The sequence below is a fragment of the Lutra lutra genome, chromosome 17, assembly GCF_902655055.1.
Source record: "Lutra lutra chromosome 17, mLutLut1.2, whole genome shotgun sequence".
NCBI classification, from domain to species: Eukaryota; Metazoa; Chordata; class Mammalia; order Carnivora; family Mustelidae; genus Lutra; species Lutra lutra.
In genome coordinates, this window is record NC_062294.1 from 45,041,993 (window position 1) to 45,062,305 (window position 20,313).

The following is a 20,313-nucleotide window of genomic DNA, read 5'->3' on the forward strand; positions in this document are numbered from 1 at the left end:
GATTCTTCACCAGCAGACAACAGCCAGGGCCCATCGCAAGTGCTCTCCCTGCAGCCGCCACCAAGTTACCCCTTCCCCCCATGCCCCTGCCCTCCAGCAACCCTCAGTTTGTGCTCTCAGGTTGAGTCGGCCTCCTCATGTGCCTGTCGTCCTTCCCCCACTATGGTCATCTGTGTTCTTTCTGAAACTCCAGAGGAGGGAAGTCAGTAGGTTTTTGTCTTTCCTTACAGATTTTGCTTAGTTTAACCCACTCTAGGTCCATCCGCATCCTTGCGGACGGTAAGGTTTCATTCTTTGGGAAGCTGGGTCCTGTTCCGTTGTGTATCTGTCTCCCACATCTTCTTTCTCCATTCACCAGTGAACGGACACTGGGACTCCCTCCACAGTTTCACTATTGTTGTTCATGCTGCTATAAACACCGTGGTGCTGGGACCCCACTCAAGGTGCATTTTTGTGTCTTTGGGTAAATACCTAGGAGTGCGATTGCTGGATCCTAGGGCTGTTCGAATCTTAGCTTTTTCTTTTTTTTTTTTTTTTAAGATTTTATTTATTTATTTGACAGACAGAAATCACAAGTAGGCAGAGAGGCAGGCACAGAGAAGAAGGGGAGGCAGTTCCCTGCCGAGCAGAGAGCCCGATGTGGGGCTCGATCCCAGGACCCTGGGATCATGACCTGAGCTGAAGGCAGAGGCTTTAACGCACTGAGCCACCCAGGTGCCCCGATTCTTAGCTTTTGGAGGAACAACCACACTCCGTTCCAGAGTGGCTGCAGCAGCCCGCACGCCCACCAACAGTGCAGGAGGGTTCCGCTTTATGCACAACATTACCTGCCAGCGATTTCCTAAGGAGGGAGTGGTAAAACCTGTGGGGTAACCTGACTCAAGCAGCGACAGGCAAGCAGTTCCAGAAATTCATCCCAGGGTTCCTGACGGCAACCCATTTGAAGCCACCAGCATGTTTCTATCCAGGAAAATTCCCAAACACTCTCCTTCTGACTTCACCACCAATGAAACTACAGAGAAAATACAGCATGTCCAAATATCTAGATGATCCATTTAGTGAAACTAGAAAGTTAAGCTTAACTTTTAAATCATAAAAGGCTCCTTAGAATCATTTTGAATTTCCCCTCTGCCCTCATTGTACCTCTTTGGATGAAAAGACTAATCAGTTAGGAAACATCACCTCTGACAAATGATAGGACATCATCCAAGTCTCTATCTGACTGCAAACAGCCACCTAACTCTAGATGCTGGCCACGCCACCACAGCCTCGGCCCAATGGAATAAACACTGTTAGATGAAAGAACACATTGTATATCAAAAACACACACAGAGTAAATCTTGTCTTCCCTTTCTAATCAAAGTGATTGCCTAGGAAAGAGATGTTCCAAGTACCTTTGTAAGCCAGGAATGAAGCGGAGAAAATGGGATCCCCTGCCATGCGCTCCCTGCAGGGAAACTAAGGAACTTGGGCACCCACTCAAGATTGCTGACAGCTGCATCATCTGACTTTATGGCTCCACTAGAGACAAGAGAAACACTCAGGAGGTTTGGGGTTAAAGAGAAGTTTTACCTCCCGTCCTGACATGGATGTGACATTGCACCCAACATACCTGTTGATTTCTCTGAATGCTGACATCCTGAGACAAGCTGCATGACTGACTCAGATGCTGATTTCAAAACCCCGGGTCTCGTGGAGCTGAAATGGACAAGAGTTGTCAGGTGGGGATAAGAAGTCGCCCCCGACTGAGAGCTTGTCCACTAAGGTCAGCAACATGGCAGGAATGTCCATTACCACCACTGCTATTCAACATAGTACTAGAAGTTGTAGCCTCAGCAATCAGACAACAAAAAGAAATTAAAGGCATCCAAATCAGCAAAGAAGAAGTCAAACTATCACTCTTCGCAGATGATATAATACTATATGTGGAAAACCCAAAAGACTCCACTCCAAATCTGCTAGAACTTGTACAGGAATTTAGTAAAGTGTCAGGATATAAAATCAAGGCACAGAAATCAGTTGCATTTCTTTACACCAACACAAGACAGAAGAAAGAGAAATTAAGGAGTCAATCCCATTTACAATTGCACCCAAAACCATAAGATACCTAGGAATAAACCTAACCAAGAGACAAAGAATCTGTACTCAGAAAACTATAAAGTACTCATGAAAGAAATTGAGGAAGACACAAAGAAATGGAAAAATGTTCCATGCTCATGGATTGGAAGAACAAATATTGTGAAAATGTCTATGCTGCCTAAAGCAACCTACACATTTAATGCAATCCCTATCAAAATCCCATCCTTTTTTTTTCAAAGAAATGGAAAAAATAATCCTAAAATTTGTATGGAACCAGAAAGACCTCGAATAGCCAGAGGAATATTGAAAAAGAAAGCTAAAGTTGGTGGCATCACAATTTCAGACTTCAAGCTCTATTACAAAGCTGTCATCATCAAGACAGTATGGTACTGGCACAAAAACAGACACATAGATCAATGGAACAGAACAGAGAGCCCAGAAATAGACCCTCAACTCTATGGTCAACTAATCTTCGACAAAGCAGGAAAGAATGTCCAATGGAATAAAGACAGTCCCTACAACAAATGGTGTCAGGAAAATTGGACAGCCACATGCAGAAATGAAACTGGACCATTTCCTTACACCACACACAGAAATAGACTCAAAATGGATGAAGGACCTCAATGTGAGACAGAAATCCATCAAAATCCTTGAGGAGAACACAGGCAGCAACCTCTTCAACCTCAGCCGCAGCAACTTCTTCCTAGGAACATCGCCAAAGGCAAGGGAAGCAAGGGCAAAAATGAACTATTGGGACTTCATCAAGATCAAAAGCTTTTGCACAGCAAAGGAAACAGTTAACAAAACCAAAAGACAACTGACAGAATGGGAGAAGATATTTGCAAATGACATATCAGATAAAGGGCTAGTGTCCAAAATCTATAAAGAACTTAGCAAACTCAACACCCAAAGAACAAATAATCCAATCAAGAAATGAGCAGAGGACATGAACAGACATCTCTGCAAAGAAGACATCCAGATGGCCAACAGACACATGAAAAAGTGCTCCACATCACTCGGCATCAGGGAAATACAAATCAAAACCACAATGAGATACGACCTCACACCAGTCAGAATGACTAAAATTAACAAGTCAGGAAATGACAGATGCTAGCGAAGATGCGGAGAAAGGGGAACCCTTCTACACTGCTGGTGGGAATGCAAGCCGGTGCAACCACTCTGGAAGACATCATGGAGGTTCCTCAAAAAGTTGAAAATAGAGCTACCCTATGACCCAGCAATTGCACTACTAGGTATTTACCCTAAAGGTACAAACGTAGTGATCCGAAGGGGCACATGCACCTGAATGTTTATAGCAGCAATGTCTACAATAGCCAAACTATGGAAAGAGCCTAGATGTCCATCAACAGATGAATGGATAAAGAAGATGTGGTATATGTATACAATGGAATACCATGCAGCCATTAAAAGAAATGAAATCTTGCCATTTGCGATGACGTGGATGGAACTAGAGGGTATTATGCTTAGCGAAATAAGTCAATCAGAGAAAGACAACTATCATATGATCTCCCTGATATGAGGAAGTCGAGAAGCAACATTGGGGGTTTGGAAAAGAATAGGAAAAGAATAAATGAAATAAGATGGGACCAGGAGGGAGACAAACCATAAGAGACTCTTAATCTCACAAAACAAACTGAGGGTTGCCGGGAGTAGGGGGGTAGGGAGAGGGTGGTTGGGTTATGGACATTGGGGAGGGTAAGTGCTATGGTGAGTGCTGTGAAGTGTGTAAACCTGTAAACCTGGCGATTCACAGACCTGTACCCCTGGGGCTAATAATACATTATATGTTAATAAAAAACAAAAACAAAAACAAATGGTAATTTTCTTGTCCTTCAGGGAGTCTACCGCATTCTTCTTAAAGATCTTGCATGTTTTCTCCCCTTAGGTTCAATGAAATGTGTTTGATATTTTTGTTGCTTTTGTGAATAGAATCTTTTCTCCTTCATTTATTAATTTCCTAATCAGTTATGATTATTATAAAGATTTCACTACTGTAAATTTGCTGTCTGAAGTACCACTTTCCTAAACTACTTTTTGTTCAAATAGCTTTTCCTTTCGAGGAATTTTTCTTTCTTTTCTTTTCTTTTTTTTTTTTAAGATTTTGCTTATTTATTTGACAGAGAGAAAGAGCACAAGCAGGGTGAGGAAGAAGCAGACTCCTCACCAAGCAGGGAGTCTGATGTAGGACTTGATCCCAGGAACCTGAGATCAAGACTTGAGCCAAGAGCATATGCTTAACCAACTGAGCCACCCAGGCACCCCTATTTTTCACTTTTGAAAAGGTATTATACATGCATATATTCATGTGTGTAGAAGTATGTACAGTGATAAGTCTCCTTCCCATCTTTTCTCCCTGGAGACAACTTCTATTAAACTTATGGGAAAAAGGACTAATATTTAGAGCAGTTTTAGGTTGATGGCAAAACTGGGGAAAGGTATAGAGATTTCCCATATACCCCCTGCTCCCCTCCCCACAGCCTCCACTTACCAACATCCCCCACCAAAATGCTACATTTGACACAACTGATGAACCCACGTTGACACCTCATACCCACACAAAGTTCATAGTTTACATTAAGTTTCACTCTTGGTGTTGTACATTCTACGGATTTGGACAAATTTGTAATGACGTGTATCCACAATGACAGGATCATACAGAGTATTTTCATTGCCGTACAAGTCCTATCTATTCATCATCCCTTGCTTCCCAAACAACCCTGGAAACTATTGATTGATTGATTGATTGATGGATTGATTTTGCTGTCTCCATAGTTTTTGCCTTTTCCAGAAGGCCGTACGGTTGGAATCATACAATACGTAAACTTTTTTACAAACTGGCTTCTTTCACTTAGTGATGTACATTTAAATCTCCTGTTAAACATTTTTTATGTATCCTTCCTTGTTATGTATCCTTCCCTACATTCTAGCAAATCACATATTCTTTTTTCCTCTTCATATAAACAATAGCATATTATGCACAGTGGTCTGCAGTTCCCCCTAACCATATATATTTTAAAATTGACTTTTTAAAAAAGATTTTATATTCATTTATTTGAGAGAGACAGAGAGAGAGAGAAAGAGAGCATGAGAGGGGAGGTCAGAGAGAGAAGCAGACTCCCCATGGAGCTGGGAGCCCAATGCGGGACTCAGTCCCAGGACTCCAGGATCATGATCTGAGCCTAAGGCAGCCACTTAACCAACTAATCTACCCAGGCACCCAAAATTAATTTTTTTTAAAAAGATTTTATTTTTTTTTGACAGAGAGAGAAAGAAACAGCAAGAGAGGGAACACAAGCAGGGAAAGTGGGAGAGAGAGAAGCAAGCTCCCCGCTGAGCAGGGAGCCTGATATGGAACTGGATCCCAGGACACTGGGATCATTACTTGAGCCCAAGGCAGACGCTTAACAACTGAGACAACCAGGTGCCCTAAAAATTAACTTTGAGTACACTTTGTATACAATAAAATGCTCCCATTTTACGGGTACAGTTTGATGAGTTTTGGCAAAATCTACATTTGTGTAACCACCAGCACGATCAAGATTTCCTAAACATATTACTTAAAAGGCTTCCTCCTCCTTCATTGTGGTTGTATAATATTCCATCAACAAAATACACCATTATTTTGAGTTTTTTAAAATCTTATTTGAAAGTAATTTCAACTTATAGAAAAGTTACAGGAATAGTATAAAGATCTCCCATAGGGTGCCTGGGTGGCTCAGTCAGTTAAAAGTCCAACGCCTGGTTTCTGCTCAGGTCATGATCCTCATGGGGCACTGCACTGAGCTGAATGCGGAGCCTGCTTAAGAGTCTCTCTCTCTCCTCCCCCTTTGGCAACCCCTCCCACTGCTGTGCACACACTCTATAAATAAATAAAATTAATAAAAAAGATCTCCCATATAGCCAGATTCACCTTTTTAAAAAACCATTTTGCCACACTTGCTTGTCCAGTCTCACTCTTGACACAAATACACAATTTTTTTCTGAACCATTTAAGAGCAGAAAGTATGTATCATACACCTTTTCCCCATAAAGCTTCAGCATATACTTCCTAAGAACAAGGCAATTCTCGTATCTCATCACAGTGCAATCACCAAAAGCAGGAAATGTCACATAGATTACATAAGAAAACACTGTATCAATCAACAATATTCCATTTCCAGTTGTCCTGATGATATCCTTTATAAAATATTCTCTCCTAATAGAATAATAGAATACCCAGTTCAGGACCAAGTTCTGCAATTTATTGCCACCTATCTTTAGTGTTCTATAATCGGGATAGTTTCTCTGCTTCTGTTTATTACAACACTAGCATTTTTGAAGAGTACGGGTCGGTTTTGTAGAATATTCAAACAGTTTTTCAATGGGTTATTTTTAAAGGAAAACAGTTACTTATTAATGTATATACAATTTTATATTATTAAAAATGTTGGGGCGCCTGGGTGGCTCAGTGGTTTGGGCCTCTGCCTTCGGCTCGGGTCATGATCTCAGGGTCCTGGGATCGAGCCCACATTGGGCTCTCTGTTCGGCGGGGAGCCTGCTTCCCCCCTCTCTCTCTGCCTGCCTCTCTGCCTACTTGTGGTCTCTGTCAAATAAATAAATAAAAAATCTTTAAAAAAAAATGTCATGGGGTGCCTCGGGGGCTCGTCGGTTAAGCATCTGACTCTTGAACTCAGCTCAGGCCTTGATCTCAGGATTGTGAGTTCAAGCCCCATTTAGGGCTCCATGCTGGGTGTAGAGCCTACTTAAAAATAAAATACAAAGATAAAATAGATAAATAAAAATGTCATATAATTGAAAATAACCTAGTTACTCTATACCCTTACCTCAGTGTTTTTTTTCTAATTTATTTAAGTAGAACATGTGTCTAGGTAGCATATTACTCATTAAGGGCCACTATACAAGCAAATTACAATTATTTGAGAGTGGGGATAGTGGGATATACCTATATGCACTTTAGCCAAAGGGATACAGAGGACTCAAATTAGAACCATCCTGTAGATAGTATATAGAATCCAAGTGAAAATACCACTGATACAAATGGACCTCACTACCAACTGTAGGACTAACTCTAAAAGCCACAAGAAATAGATCAATAATAATGGGGCCAAACTAACATTACTTTATAATAAAAAAGCAGGAAGTGACTTGTCCCAATGGAAAAGTCCTACCAAGATAATACTCATTATCCCCTGATAACAGTTGCTCCCAAACCATGTGAATCCCAGTTCTTTCTTTCTTTTTTTTTTTAAGATTTTATTTATATATTTGAGAGAATGAGAGAGAGGGAGCATGAATGGGGAGAGGTCAGAGGGAGAAGCAGACTCCCCGCTGAGCAGGGAGCCCCACGCAGGACTTGATCCCAGGACTCCAGGATCATGACCTGAGCTGAAGGCAGTTGCTTAACCAACTGAGCCACCCAGGCACCCCCAGTTCTTTCTATGCACATAAAAGCAGCCTTGCAAGAGAGCCAGCCAACCAGCTCTCTCAGTAGAAGCTGGAATTTAAATTAAAGAACTAGACTCCTCAGCACAAGGAACAATTTACCACAACTTTTAATATCTCATTCTGTAAGTTGTTAGAAAGTAGTTTTCTGTTGAGAAACAAAGTAAGTCTATGACCTCGAACTTCTGAGCATGTTGCAAATGAGCAAGCAAATAACGAGCCTTGGCTGGGGTGAGGGACAACACCAGTACCCAGAGTTGCTACGATATATTATCTGGAATGTCCAGTTTCACCACAAACGATGAGGCATTTAAATTCACAGGAAAGTATGACCCATACTGTGCAAAAGCAGGAAATAGAAACTGCCTGTGACAATGACCAGGTGTCAGATTCATCAGAAAATGACTTCAAAAGGGCCAATACAGGGGCGCCTGGGTGGCTCAGTGGGTTAAGCCTCTGCCTTCGGCTCAGGTCATGGTCTCAGGGTCCTGGGATCGAGCCCCGCATCGGGCTCTCTGCTCAGCAGTGAGCCTGCTTCCCCCTCTCTCTGCCTGCCTCTCTGCCTACTTGTGATTTCTCTCTCTCTCTCTCTGTCAAATAAATAAATAAAAATCTTTAAAAAAAAAAAAAAAGGGCCAATACAGCTATCCTCACAGACTTAAGGGAAACCATGATTAAAGAAGTGAAGGGCTGAGTGGGGGGTGGGAGGGAGTTGGGAGTTACTGTTCAATGGGTACAGAGTTTCAGTGTTGCAAGATAAAAAAAGTTCTAAAGATTATGGGGTGCCTGGGTGGCTCAGTGGGTTAAGCCACTGCCTTCGGCTCAGGTCATGATCCCAGGTCCTGGGTTCGAGCCCCACATCGGGCTTTCTGCTCAGCAGGGAGCCTGCTTCCTCCTCTCTCTCTGCCTGCCTCTCTGCCTACTTGTGATTTCTCTCTGTCAAATAAATAAATAAAATCTTTAAAAAAAAAAGTTCTAAAGATTAAATACACAACAATATACATATCGTCAACCCTATCATACTGTTCCCTTAAAGATGGTTAAGATGGGAAATTTGATGTTATATAGGTTTTTTAAGACTTTATTTTAAGCAGTTTAAGGTTCACAGCAAAACTGAGGGGAAACTACAAGATTTTCCAAATAAGCCCCGCCTCCACATGTACATAGCCTCTTTCATTCTCAATGTCCCCTGTAGGTACATGCAGTATAACTGAGGAACCTACATGGGCACATCATAATTAGTCAAAGTCCGTAATTTACATCACATTCACTCTTGATTTTGTACGTTCTGTGGGTCTGGACAAATGTATAATGATATGTATCCACTATTATGGTATCATACAGAGTATTTTCACTGCCCTAAAAATCCTCTGCACTCTTCCTACCCACCACTTCCCATCAACCCTGGTAACCACGGATCTTTTCACTGTCCTCATAGGCTTCAATAAACCTTCCACATGACAGTGACAGCTGGCTTAAGAGGTCTGCCTCTTCCACTCCAACCCTCAAATAGAAACTTTACAGTGGAGAAATGTGAGAGGCCCTACGTTAATTTTTTTTAAGATTTTATTTTATTTTATTTTATTTTGAGAGAGAGGCAGTGCAAGTGGGAAGAGGGGCAGAGAGAGAGGGAGAGAGAGAGATTCCTACGGAGGCTCTGCATGGAACATGGAGCCTGATGCAGGCTCAATCCCAGGACACTGAGACCATGACCTGAACCAAAATCAAAAGTCGAACACTTAACTGACTGCCGCCAACCCTACATTAATTTAGTTAAGTCATCAAAGTTAGTATCACTTGTAATGAACAAATCAATATTATATGTTATCTGATAATGACACACTGAGGACATGTCACTTTTGCAGCATTCCTGCCAAAAGTGTAAAACTTAAATCTAATCAAGAACTATCAAATAAATCTTAATTGAGGAACATTCTACAGAATAGCTGAGCCTACACCCATCATAAACAAAGATCAGGACCCAATGTTCACAGCAGCAATGGCCACAGCTGCCAAACTGTGGAAAGAGCCAAGATGCCCTTCAATGGATGAATGGATAAAGAAGATATGGTCCATATATACAATGGAATATTACACAGCCATCGGAAAGGATGAATATCCAACTTTTGTATCAACATGGATAGGACAGGAGGAGATTATGCTGAGTGAAATAAGTCAGAGAGAGTCAATTATCATATGGTTTCATTTACTTGTGAAGAACAAGGAATAAGATGGAGGACATTAGGAGAAGGAAAGGAAAAGTGAACTGGGGTAAATCAGAGGGGAGACAAAGCATGAGAAACTGTGGACTCTGAGAAACTGAGGGTTTTGGGGGGGTGGGGGGATGGGTGAGCGTGGTGGTGGGTATGAAGGAGGGCACATATAAAAAATGAATGTTGGAACACTGAAAAAATATAATGAAATTAAAGAGTCAAAAAAAAAAAAAAAAAGAAAGAAACATTAAAGAAAGTGTTCCAGATTAAAGAAGACTAAAGAGGGTGCTTGGGTGGCTCAGTGGGTTAAGCCACTGCCTTCAGTTCAGGTCATGATCTCAGGGTCCTGGGATCGAGTCCCACATGGGGCTCTCTGCTCAGCGGGGAGCCTGCTTCCCCCACCACCCGCTCTGCCTACTTGTGATCTCTGTCAAATAAAATTTTTTTAAAAAATCTTTTAAAAAATAAATAAATAAATAAAAAACAAATAAAGACGACTAAAGAAAGGTAGCAGGGGGGGGGGAAAGCCGTAAAGAAAGTAATTAAGAGAACTGGCAAATTTTAATTATGGGTTGGAGATCAGATAAAAGCACTGTATCAATGTTAAATTTTCGAAATTATACTATGGTCATTTAAGGGGCTGTTCTTGCTTATAGAAGATGTGTGCCAAAGTAATTAGAGGTGAAAGACACGATGATGTCTACAACTTACCCTCAAATGATTTAGAAAATGATAAATACACAGAGATGCAATGATAAAGTAATTGTGACCCAAAAAACCCCTGGCAATTGATGAATATGAATAAAGGCAATACTGGAGTTCTTTGTACTATTATTGCAGTTCTTCTGTAAATTTGGTGCCATTTAAATTTTAAAATCCATTGCAGCAAAAACCAAAAACCTTAACAAGGCCTACAAAGCCCTCAAGGAAGGACAGCACTTCTCAGTGTCCAGAGTAGACACTGGGGCTTGTGAAAAAGATATTGGACCATTTGTGGCCTAAATTGTGACCTAAATTAATGGAAGGTTAAGGTGTGCCACAGTTCTGATATGGTCGTGGGGTAGGGGAGTGCACTGAGGAGGGAGGGTGGGCTTTTCTCTGGAGTATCTTAAAGTTGTGCCATGTTTCATGTTTGTCTTAGAGTCCTGGTGGGCTCTGCAAGGCAGTGAACAAACATATGTCACCTGGCTGGGGACAGGGATTACTGTACAAAAGAGGTTACATCTCACTTGCTGGGTGTCTTGCTGCCAGGAACCTGGGGGCCTTTTTCTCCTCTTTTTACAGATCACTCTGGGCCAGCAGAGTCCAAAGAAGGCAGAATAGGGAGCTGGGAGAAATGGGAATTGAGTCACATGCCAGAAATCCTCATAGCCAGTCTGTGCAGATCCAACCTCACCTAAAAGGAAAATAAAAGCATCAATAGAAAATCCAGAAATAAACCCACAATTATATGGTCAATTAATCTTTGATGAAGCAGGAAAGACTATCCAATGGGAAAAGGATGGTCTCTTCAACAAATGGTGTTGGGAAAACTGACAGCAACATGCAAAAGAATGACATTGGACCACTTTTTTACACCATACACAAAAATAAATTCAAAATGGATTAAAGACCTAAATGGAGGCCTGAAACCATAAAAATCCTAGAAAAGAGCACAGGAAGTAACTTCTTTGTCATTGGCCATAGCAATTTCTTTCTCCTCAGGCAAGGGAAACAAAAGTAAAAATAAACTGTTGGGGGCGCCTGGGTGGCTCAGTGGGTTAAGCCACTGCCTTCGGCTCAGGTCATGATCTCGGAGTCCTGGGATCGAGTCCCGCATCGGGCTTTCTGCTCAGCAGGGAGCCTGCTTCCTCCTGTCTCTCTGCCTGCCTCTCTGCCTGCTTGTGATCTCTCTCTGTCAAATAAATAAATAAAATCCTTAAAAAAAAATAAAATAAACTGTTGGGACTATATCAAAATGAAAAGCTTCTGCACAGCACAGGAAACAATCAACAAAACCAAAAGGCACCTACAGAATGGGAGAAGACATTTGTAAATAACAAATCCAATAAAGGGCTAGTATCTGAGAAATATATAAAGAACTAATAAAACTCAACACCCAAAACACAAATAATCCAATTAACAAATGGGCAGAAGACATAAACAGCTATTTCTCCAAAGAAAACATACAGATGGCCAACAGACATATGAAAAGATGCTCAGTATCACTCATCATCAGGGAAATACAAATGAACAGTACGATGAGAGAACACCTCACACCTGTCAGAATGGCTAAAACAACACAACAACAGGTGTTGGTGAGAATATGGAGAAAAAAGAACCCTCTTGCACTGTTGGTAGGAATGCAACCTGATGTCGCCACTATGGAAAACAGCAGGGAGGTTTCTCAGAAAGATAAAAATAGAACTACCTTATGATCCAGCACTCACACTACTGGGTATTTATGCAAGGAACACAAGAACACTAATTCAAACAGATACATGCCCTCTGATGTTTATAGCAGCACTATTTACAATAAGCTAGATAGGAGCAGCCCAAGTGTCCATCAATTGATGAATGGATAAAGAAGAGGCTGTATCACACACAAGAACACAATGGAATATTATTCAGCCATAAAAAAGAATGAAATCTTGCCACTAGCAATGACATGGATAGAACTACTGAGTATAATGCTAAGCAAAATAAAAATAAAATAAAAAATAAAATCAGAGAAAAAGAAATACCATATGCTTTCACTCATATGTAGAAATAAGAAACAAAACAAACAAGCAAAGGGAAAACAAAAAGAGAGAGAGAGAAATCAAGAAACCAACTCAATTATAGAGTAGAAACTGATGGTTACCAGAGGGAAGGGGGTTAGGGGGATGGGTTAAATTGGTGATGCGCATTAACGACTGTACTTGTCCTAATGAGTGCTGGATGATGTATGGAGATGTTGGGTCACTATATTGTACACGTGAAATTAGTATAACACAGTATGTTAAGTGGAATTAAAATAAAAACTTAAAAAAAAAAAGCGTCAAGAACCAACATCACCAGCAAGACCATGAAGAACATAGAACACAGGTATCCGGCAATCTCTGCACTCAGAGGGGCTTTGGGGAGATACAGCCAGGCTGTGACTCAGGGGTCGCCTGGGATACCAAATTCACAACTGGGGCACTCCGCCTTTAACATTTGGGCCTATAGGGCGCCTGGGTGGCTCAGTTGGTTAAGCGACTGCCTTCGGCTCAGGTCATGATCCTGGAGTCTCGGGATCGAGTCCCGCATCAGGCTCCCAGCTCCATGGGGAGTCTGCTTCTCCCTCTGACCTTCTCCTCGCTCATGCTCTCTCTCACTGTCTCTTTCTCGAATAAATAAATAAAATGTTAAAAAAAAAAAAAACATCTGGGCCTATAGCTTCCACTGAGACAACAAAGTGAAAACAACACCCCTATAGCCTTTCTGGCCAAGAGTATGGAGAATTCTCTTTTGCAGATATCTGTGCAGGTGATTACCAGATGGGACACTCCTGACTTTGCCATCCCCAGAGCCAAGGCTCCAGGGGAAGGTCGTTTAACTCCTTGGCACCTGGGAGTTCTAAGAAGCTACTGACCTCTTTGAGCTCTAGGACTTCTTAGATGCAAAGTGGGGCAGTTCTCCGGCAATCCACGGAGGGTCTGGCTTACCCTGGTGTCCAGAACAACCTGCCTATCCTTCTAATAACCCATATCTTGACTCACTTTTGGAAAAGCCCTCTGAGTCAGAGGTGAAGGTGGTCTCATAGGAACATCTACAACAAAAGCGGGGAAACAAGACTCTGCCGCCTTTCCTCAATGTCCAAGCTACATTTCCAAATCCAGGGATGCCAAAACACAGCCTCACTCAGAAGACTCAAGTTCCCCACCACATCCCAAACCCAGGAGCAACCACTTACTAACTCCTCCCTCATCTCTCAAACCCAAGAAGGCACAGATCTAGCCACTCCCACAAACACCCTAGACCGGACAGACCTAGATGGTCTCCACCCCCGACCCTCCCCACGCCGCGGTACCCTACCTCACTGTCCTCTCCCCACCAGCCTGGGGGTGCCATGTCCCAGCTTCCCCCAAAACCAAAATGCCTGGAGAGATTTATCCAAGGGCTCCAGGTTTCTGCCCGCCCCCCACCCCCCGAACCCAAGGATGCATTACCGCTCACCAACCTGGGAACACACAGTCGTAACCCTCCGCCGCATCTCAGTGGAACCCAGAAGCCCCCTATGTCTCCCCCGAGACACCGCGAGCCCCGAACGTTCGGTGTTCCCCGGTTCCCCTTCACACGACCCGGGCACTCACCGCTATTCCCGCCGTCTTTGGCCCGTAAAACGGGGGGACTCACTTCTCTGAGCGTCCGTCTGGAGGTCTTGGGCACCGAGGCCGCCACGAGACCTTCATGTGCCGCGTTCCCGGAACCAGCCCAGTCCACCCGCGCTGCAGACCCAGAAGGCCCGCAGCTGGTGCCCCGGCGCTAAAGGACGCGGGGCCTGCCGGCTGGACCACAACTCCCAGAAGCCCCCGCGGAGGCCGGGGGGGCTCGCTCGGAGTCCCTCCCGGAGGCTAGAGACCCGAGCAGATGAACTCGGGGTCTCAGCAGGAGACGTCCCGCTGGTGAGGGCTGGAGCCAAACGCACAAAAACAGATACGTGCCTCCGCCGTCTGCAATCAGGTGTAAAAAATGTCTGGAATCACTCTATTCAGACGTAGCTGTATTTAAGCTTATATCCTTTATGTGAATATTTTTCGTCATCTTAACTTGCTTTTTCAATCAAATATATATTGAACACGAAGTGTACTTCAGCAGTATTTTGTTCTAATTGTCTTGTTATCCTTAGGTTGTTTCAAATTACTGGTATTACAGCCACCATCACTTGCGTTTGGCAGAGCTCAAAGGCAGGCAGGGGAGCAGGAAAACTTTAGAGCGAAAAAAGGAAGGCTTCAGAAATACACTGGAGGTTATTGGCATAAAGAAGCATTACATATTATATGGCTGGTTTGGGGATCGAATTTGGCTTTTCTCTGGTTGGTCCTGAACTGAGAACAGAGGCGAGGGGTGAGGGGCGGGGAGGAGCTAGCAGTCATTGTCCAAGCCTAAATGTTGTGGGCTGATCACTGTCAAGGTTGTAGTTTGGTTTCCTGATTGGAAACTAGTTGGTTGCTCCAAAGTTTGTAGGTCAGAATTCTGTTGTGATATATGATCTATCATTGTCTGTTTGAATATCCAGTCTGTCCAGTTTAATGGTTTCAAATGACAGCAATAATTTATTATCTTTCATGATTACCCTGGGTCAGGAATCCTGGAACAATCTGGCTGGACAGTTTGGGCTCAAATTTTTCATGATAGCTGAACCTGGAAAATTGTGCAGAGTTCCAAAAGCCACTGGAAGCTGGTGGGACATCTCTCTTATTTAACGTAACCTTAGGGTTTCTCCATGTGGTCTTTCTGTGTGGGCTAGTTTGGGCTTCTTCTTCTTCTTTTTTTTTTTAAGATTTTATTTATTTATTTATTTGACAGACAGAGATCACAAGTAGGCAGAGAGAGAGAGGAGGAAGCAGGCTCCCCGCAGAGCAGAGAGCCCGATGTGGGGCTCGATCCCAGGACCCTGGGACCATGACCCGAGCTGAAGGCAGAGGCCTTAACCTACTGAGCCACCCAGGCATCCTAGTTTGGGCTTCTTAAGAGCGTGGTAGCCTTAGACATCTTACACTGCAGTTCAAGGTTCTAGGAAAAAGTCCCAAGAAAGATCCAGTTAGAAGCTATATCACTTTTCACGCCTAGCCTCAGAAACACATAGCATCATTTCCACTGTACTCGCAATTTATAAGGCCCACCCAGCTTCAGTAGAAAGGGGAAACTGTCTCCACTTCCTGATGGGGAAAGTGCCAAGTGTCTGGAAGACCAAGTGGGACCAAAATTACAGTTGCACTCATTTCTGGAAAAAACAATTTACCATAAACTGCAAACAGATTGAAGCAAAAGAAGGAGTCTTAATTTTCGTTCAGTCATGAAGACTGGACATTTTTATTACCGAGTTGAAACCATTTATAGTACATAGAAGTCATAAAAAAAAAAAATCATGATCTTTAAATAAATTTTACCGCAGGATCAGGGAAGATCTAGCTCCACTGAGCATATTTAAAGTGACAATGAGAGACAAAAATGAAGCTATTTTCTGTTTACTCTCCTTGTCCAAGCAGATGTCACACAGGTAATGCCTCCCCAGCCCAGTCAGAGCACTGTGCATGCGCACGGGTTGCCCACAGGCTGCATAAGTCCCTGGGTCCACCGCGAAGCCTGCTCTGAGGCTGCGACATCGTGGGGCCTGCAAGGACACCCTGACAGGGCCATCCAGAGGGGAGGCTGGGCACATGGCAACAGTCTTGACAGTCTTTAGCTCCCCGGTGATGGCTGTGCCTGGGAGCAGGAGTCCCAGCCCCCACAACCAAGACGCCTTTGTGGGGATGAGGCTGAGGCCAGAGCTGCTCTGCAAGTCTGAAAATTGGGAGAAAAAGTTATTTGTACAAGAAAATGAAACATAGAACAAAAGTAAGACTCTTAGGTTGGTCTGGGATTGGTACTGACTCTTACATCTTATATTTTTTACTTTTTAAATTATGTTTAAGTTTTTTTAATCTCTGATGATTATAAACTCACAGGAAGTTGCAAAAATAGTACGTTCAGTCCTGAACCTTTCGCCCCGCTTCCCCCCAGTGACATATACTGTGATACAATATCAAAACTAGGAAACTGGGGCACCTGGATGGCTTAGTGGGTTAAAGCCTCTGCCTTCAGCTCAGGTCATGATCCCAGGGTCTTGGGATCCAGCCCCGCATCGGGCTCTCTGCTTAGCGGGGAGCCTGCTTCCTCCTCTCTCTCTTTCTGCCTGCCTCTCTGCCTACTTATGATCTCTGTCTGCCAAATAAATAAAAAATAAATAAAATCTTTAAAAAAAAAAAACTAGGAAACTGATTCTGTATAATGCTGCTAACCAGGCTACACACCTTACTCCATTTTCATCAGTTTGTACATACGCTCATGTGTGTCTGTGTGCGCTGACAGTGCGGGGCATGCTGACCTCATGTACAGATTCCCGTAACCACCACCACAGTCAGTTCCATAACCTCAGAGGAGCCCCATCTGCTACCCCTTAATAGCCACACCTATTCAACCCATCCATGTCCCTGTCCCCTGGCAGCTACTCACCTTTTCCCTGTCACTATAGTTTGGTCATTTTGAAGATGTCGAATAGAACCACACAAGGGGGGGCGCCTGGGTGGCTCAGTGGGCTAAGCCTCTGCCTTCAGCTCAGGTCATGATCTCAGGGTCCTGGGATCAAGCCCCCCATCAGGTGCTCTGCTCAGCAGGGAGCCTGCTTCCTCTCTCTGCGTGCCTCTCTTCCTACTTGTGATCTCTGTCAAATAAATAAAATCTTAAAAAAAAAAAAACCACAAGGTGTGCCTTTTGATATTGGCTTTTTTTCCATTAAGCACAATGCTCTAATTAAGTTCCAGCCAAGTTGTTGCCCCTATCGATAGCTAACTCCTTTTTATTGATGAGTATGATTCTATTGCATATATGAGTTCTGTGTTTTCTTAGATTCTCTCTGTGTCTCTTTGGCATCTATTTACCACAAGCCCAGTTGCATTAAGTATGTTTTCTTATTTTCTGTATTCCTGATGTTTGGGCCTTTGGGAGCCTTACAGACCTGGAGAAAGATTCCCTCCCAGGCCTGGCCAATTCTTAGAGCTAGCAAGGGGCTTAGCAAGAAGCATGTCTTTTACATATAAGCCAACCAAACCAGGATCTATATATCCCAACCATCTCCTTATCTGCCTTATCTGTGCTAAATCATCCCAGGGTGAGATACCAGGCATCTAGAGACCTCTGCTATATTAAAATTCAATTGGGCAAAACTTAAAGATCTCCCTGGCTTTATTCCACATTCCTTAATTGGGTAGCACTCAATCTAGTAGGTAAAAAGGAGTTCCAAAGAGCCATACAAAGCAAGAGATTTTATAGTCAGAAGAGAGCAGGAACAAGAAAACTGTACTAGGAAAAAAAAAATCAGATTTGTTATTGCAAGGTTACTTTCCTTTAGGGGCAGGATGGCTAAAATATTGTGACAACAGCAGAGGGGGGTGAGGATGTGGAGAACTAGATCACCTATGTACTGCAGTATATATAATACAGTAATACAACACATCCACTCTTGAAAATAGTTCAGCAGTTTCTTATAAATCTCAAAATGCACTTACCATATGACTCAGCAATGGAACTCTTTTGCATTTATCCCAGAGAACTGAAAACTGTGTTTACGTAAAGTCTGTACACGAATGTTCATATTAGCTTTATTCGTTATAGCCAAAATTTGGAAATAATTCACATATCCTTGAACGGAGAAATAGTTTTTTAAATTGTGGCACATTAAAAAAAACAAAAATAAAAAAAACAAAAAAATTGTGGTATAGTCACATCATGGAATACTACTCAACCATTAGTATATGCAACAACTCAGATGGATTTCAAGGCAATTATGCTGAGGGAAAAAAAAAAAGCCAGTCACAAGAGTCTATATATTGTATGACTCCATTTATATGGCATTCTTGAAATTTAAAAAATTATCGAAATGGTGAACAGATTAATAGTCACCAGGGCTTAAGGAAGTGGTGGGCATGGTTATAAAGTGGTAGTATCAGGGTGCCTGGGTGGCTCAGTGGGTTAAAGCCTCTGCCTTTGGCTCAGGTCATGATCCCAGGGATCTGGGATCGAGCCCTGCACCAGGCTTTATGCTCAGCAGGGAGACTGCTTCTCTCTCTCTAACTTCCTCTCTGCCTACTTGTGATCTCTGTCAAATAAATAAATAAAATCTTAAAAAAAAAGTGAGAGCATCAAGGTAGCCTTGTGGTGATTAAACAGTTTTGTATATTGTGGTGGCTATAAGAAACTTACACACATGATAAAATTATATAAGCACTGGGGCGCCTGGGTGGCTCAGTGGGTTAAAGCCTCTGCCTTTGGCTCAGGTCTTGATCCCAGGGTCCTGGGATCGAGCCCCACATCGGACTCTCTGCTCAGTAGGGAGCCTGCTTCCTCCTCTCTCTCTGCCTACCTGTGATCTCTGTCACATAAATAAATAAAATCTTAAAAAAAATTAAAAAAAAGATTTTACACCACTGCTCTAGTCATTTTTTTTTAAGATAGACAGATAGATTGATTGATTGATTTGACAGAGAGAGATCACAATTGGGCAGAAAGGCGGGGGGTGGGGTGCGGTGGGGAAGCAGGCTCCCTGCTGAGCAGAGAGCCCTATGTGGGGCTCAATCCCAGGACCCTGAGATCATGACCTGAACCGAGGCAGAGGCGCCCTGCTCTAGTCAATTCTGATGTCAGTTCAATTTCTTTATAAAAATCCCCATACTTTGTCCAGATTTTCACATATGGTATAAAAATATCTATAGTACTTTTACCTTGAGATAAAATTCATATACTATTATATTCACCCTTTTAAAGTATATTGTTCAGTAGTTTTTAGTATCTTCACAAAGTTGTACAACCATACACCACAAATCTCAGAACATTGTCATAACCCAGAAAGATAAAGTCCTTTTAAATATGTAGTCATTTCAATTTCATAGTATTGCTCATCTATCATCCTTATTTCCCCACACTAAAATATGTCTACTTTTTTTGTCAAATAATCAAATTTTCTATTTCAGCTTGTCCACTTTTTTCATTTATTTCTGTATAATTAATGCCTTTCTCTACTCATATTTTAGACTTGTTTTTGCTTATTTAAGCTCCTTGAGTTCTATGTTGAGTTTAGTAATGACCCCTCTAGCATTTTAATATATACATGCATAATGGTTTATAAAACTTCCAATACAACCTGCCATTCACAGGTTTTTCAATTGTGTGCATTTTCACTCACATTAAATAATATGTACATTAAGGACTTAGTTCCCTAACCCATGTTAATCAATAGGGAGCACTAAGTTAAAATTCAGATATTTGACGGCTATCCTGTTATGGTTTCTTCCATTCTGGTCAAATATTGTGGCCTGTATGTTTTCTGTTTTGGGGGGGAACTAATTATTAGGAATAATATTCTTATCTCTTCCTGTTTTTTGATAGCTGCACTTTCAACTATTCATCATATTCACAGGGTTTCAGACTGGCATTAATCTTGTGCAGGCATAGAAGGTGGAGTCTGAAGGAAGACTATCCACAAATTCTTTTTTTCTTTTAAAATTTCATGCTGAATAATGAGTGATGAGAAAACCTTTCCTATATCTCATTACATTAATCTCTTTTTTCCATTAGGAATTCTCTTAGACAAAGGTAAACAACATGGTTAAAATCCTTTACACAAATAGGATTTGAGTAAAGGATTTTATATTCTAGTATTCCAGTATGTGTACACCTGGCTGGCTCAGTTGGAAGAGTATGTTACTCTCAATCTCAGGGTCATGAATTCAAGTACCACATAGGGTATAGAGATTATTTAAATAAACTTTATTATTTTTTTAAGATTTTATTTATT

The 20,313-nt window shown here is 42.2% G+C and overlaps 1 protein-coding gene across 1 annotated transcript; it reads right to left on the reverse strand.

The window, feature by feature from the left end:
- Positions 1 to 10,346: 10,346 nt before the first annotated feature.
- On the reverse strand, positions 10,347 to 18,059 carry LOC125088550 (uncharacterized). The gene is made up of 5 exons (XM_047709757.1): positions 18,029 to 18,059; positions 15,872 to 16,265; positions 14,341 to 14,431; positions 14,072 to 14,243; positions 10,347 to 11,151 (listed from the first exon to the last, which is right to left on the reverse strand). The coding sequence occupies exons 1-5, from the start codon at positions 18,057 to 18,059 to the stop codon at positions 10,766 to 10,768; spliced, it is 1,074 nt and encodes a 357-aa protein (XP_047565713.1). The 3' UTR covers positions 10,347 to 10,765.
- Positions 18,060 to 20,313: the final 2,254 nt, after the last annotated feature.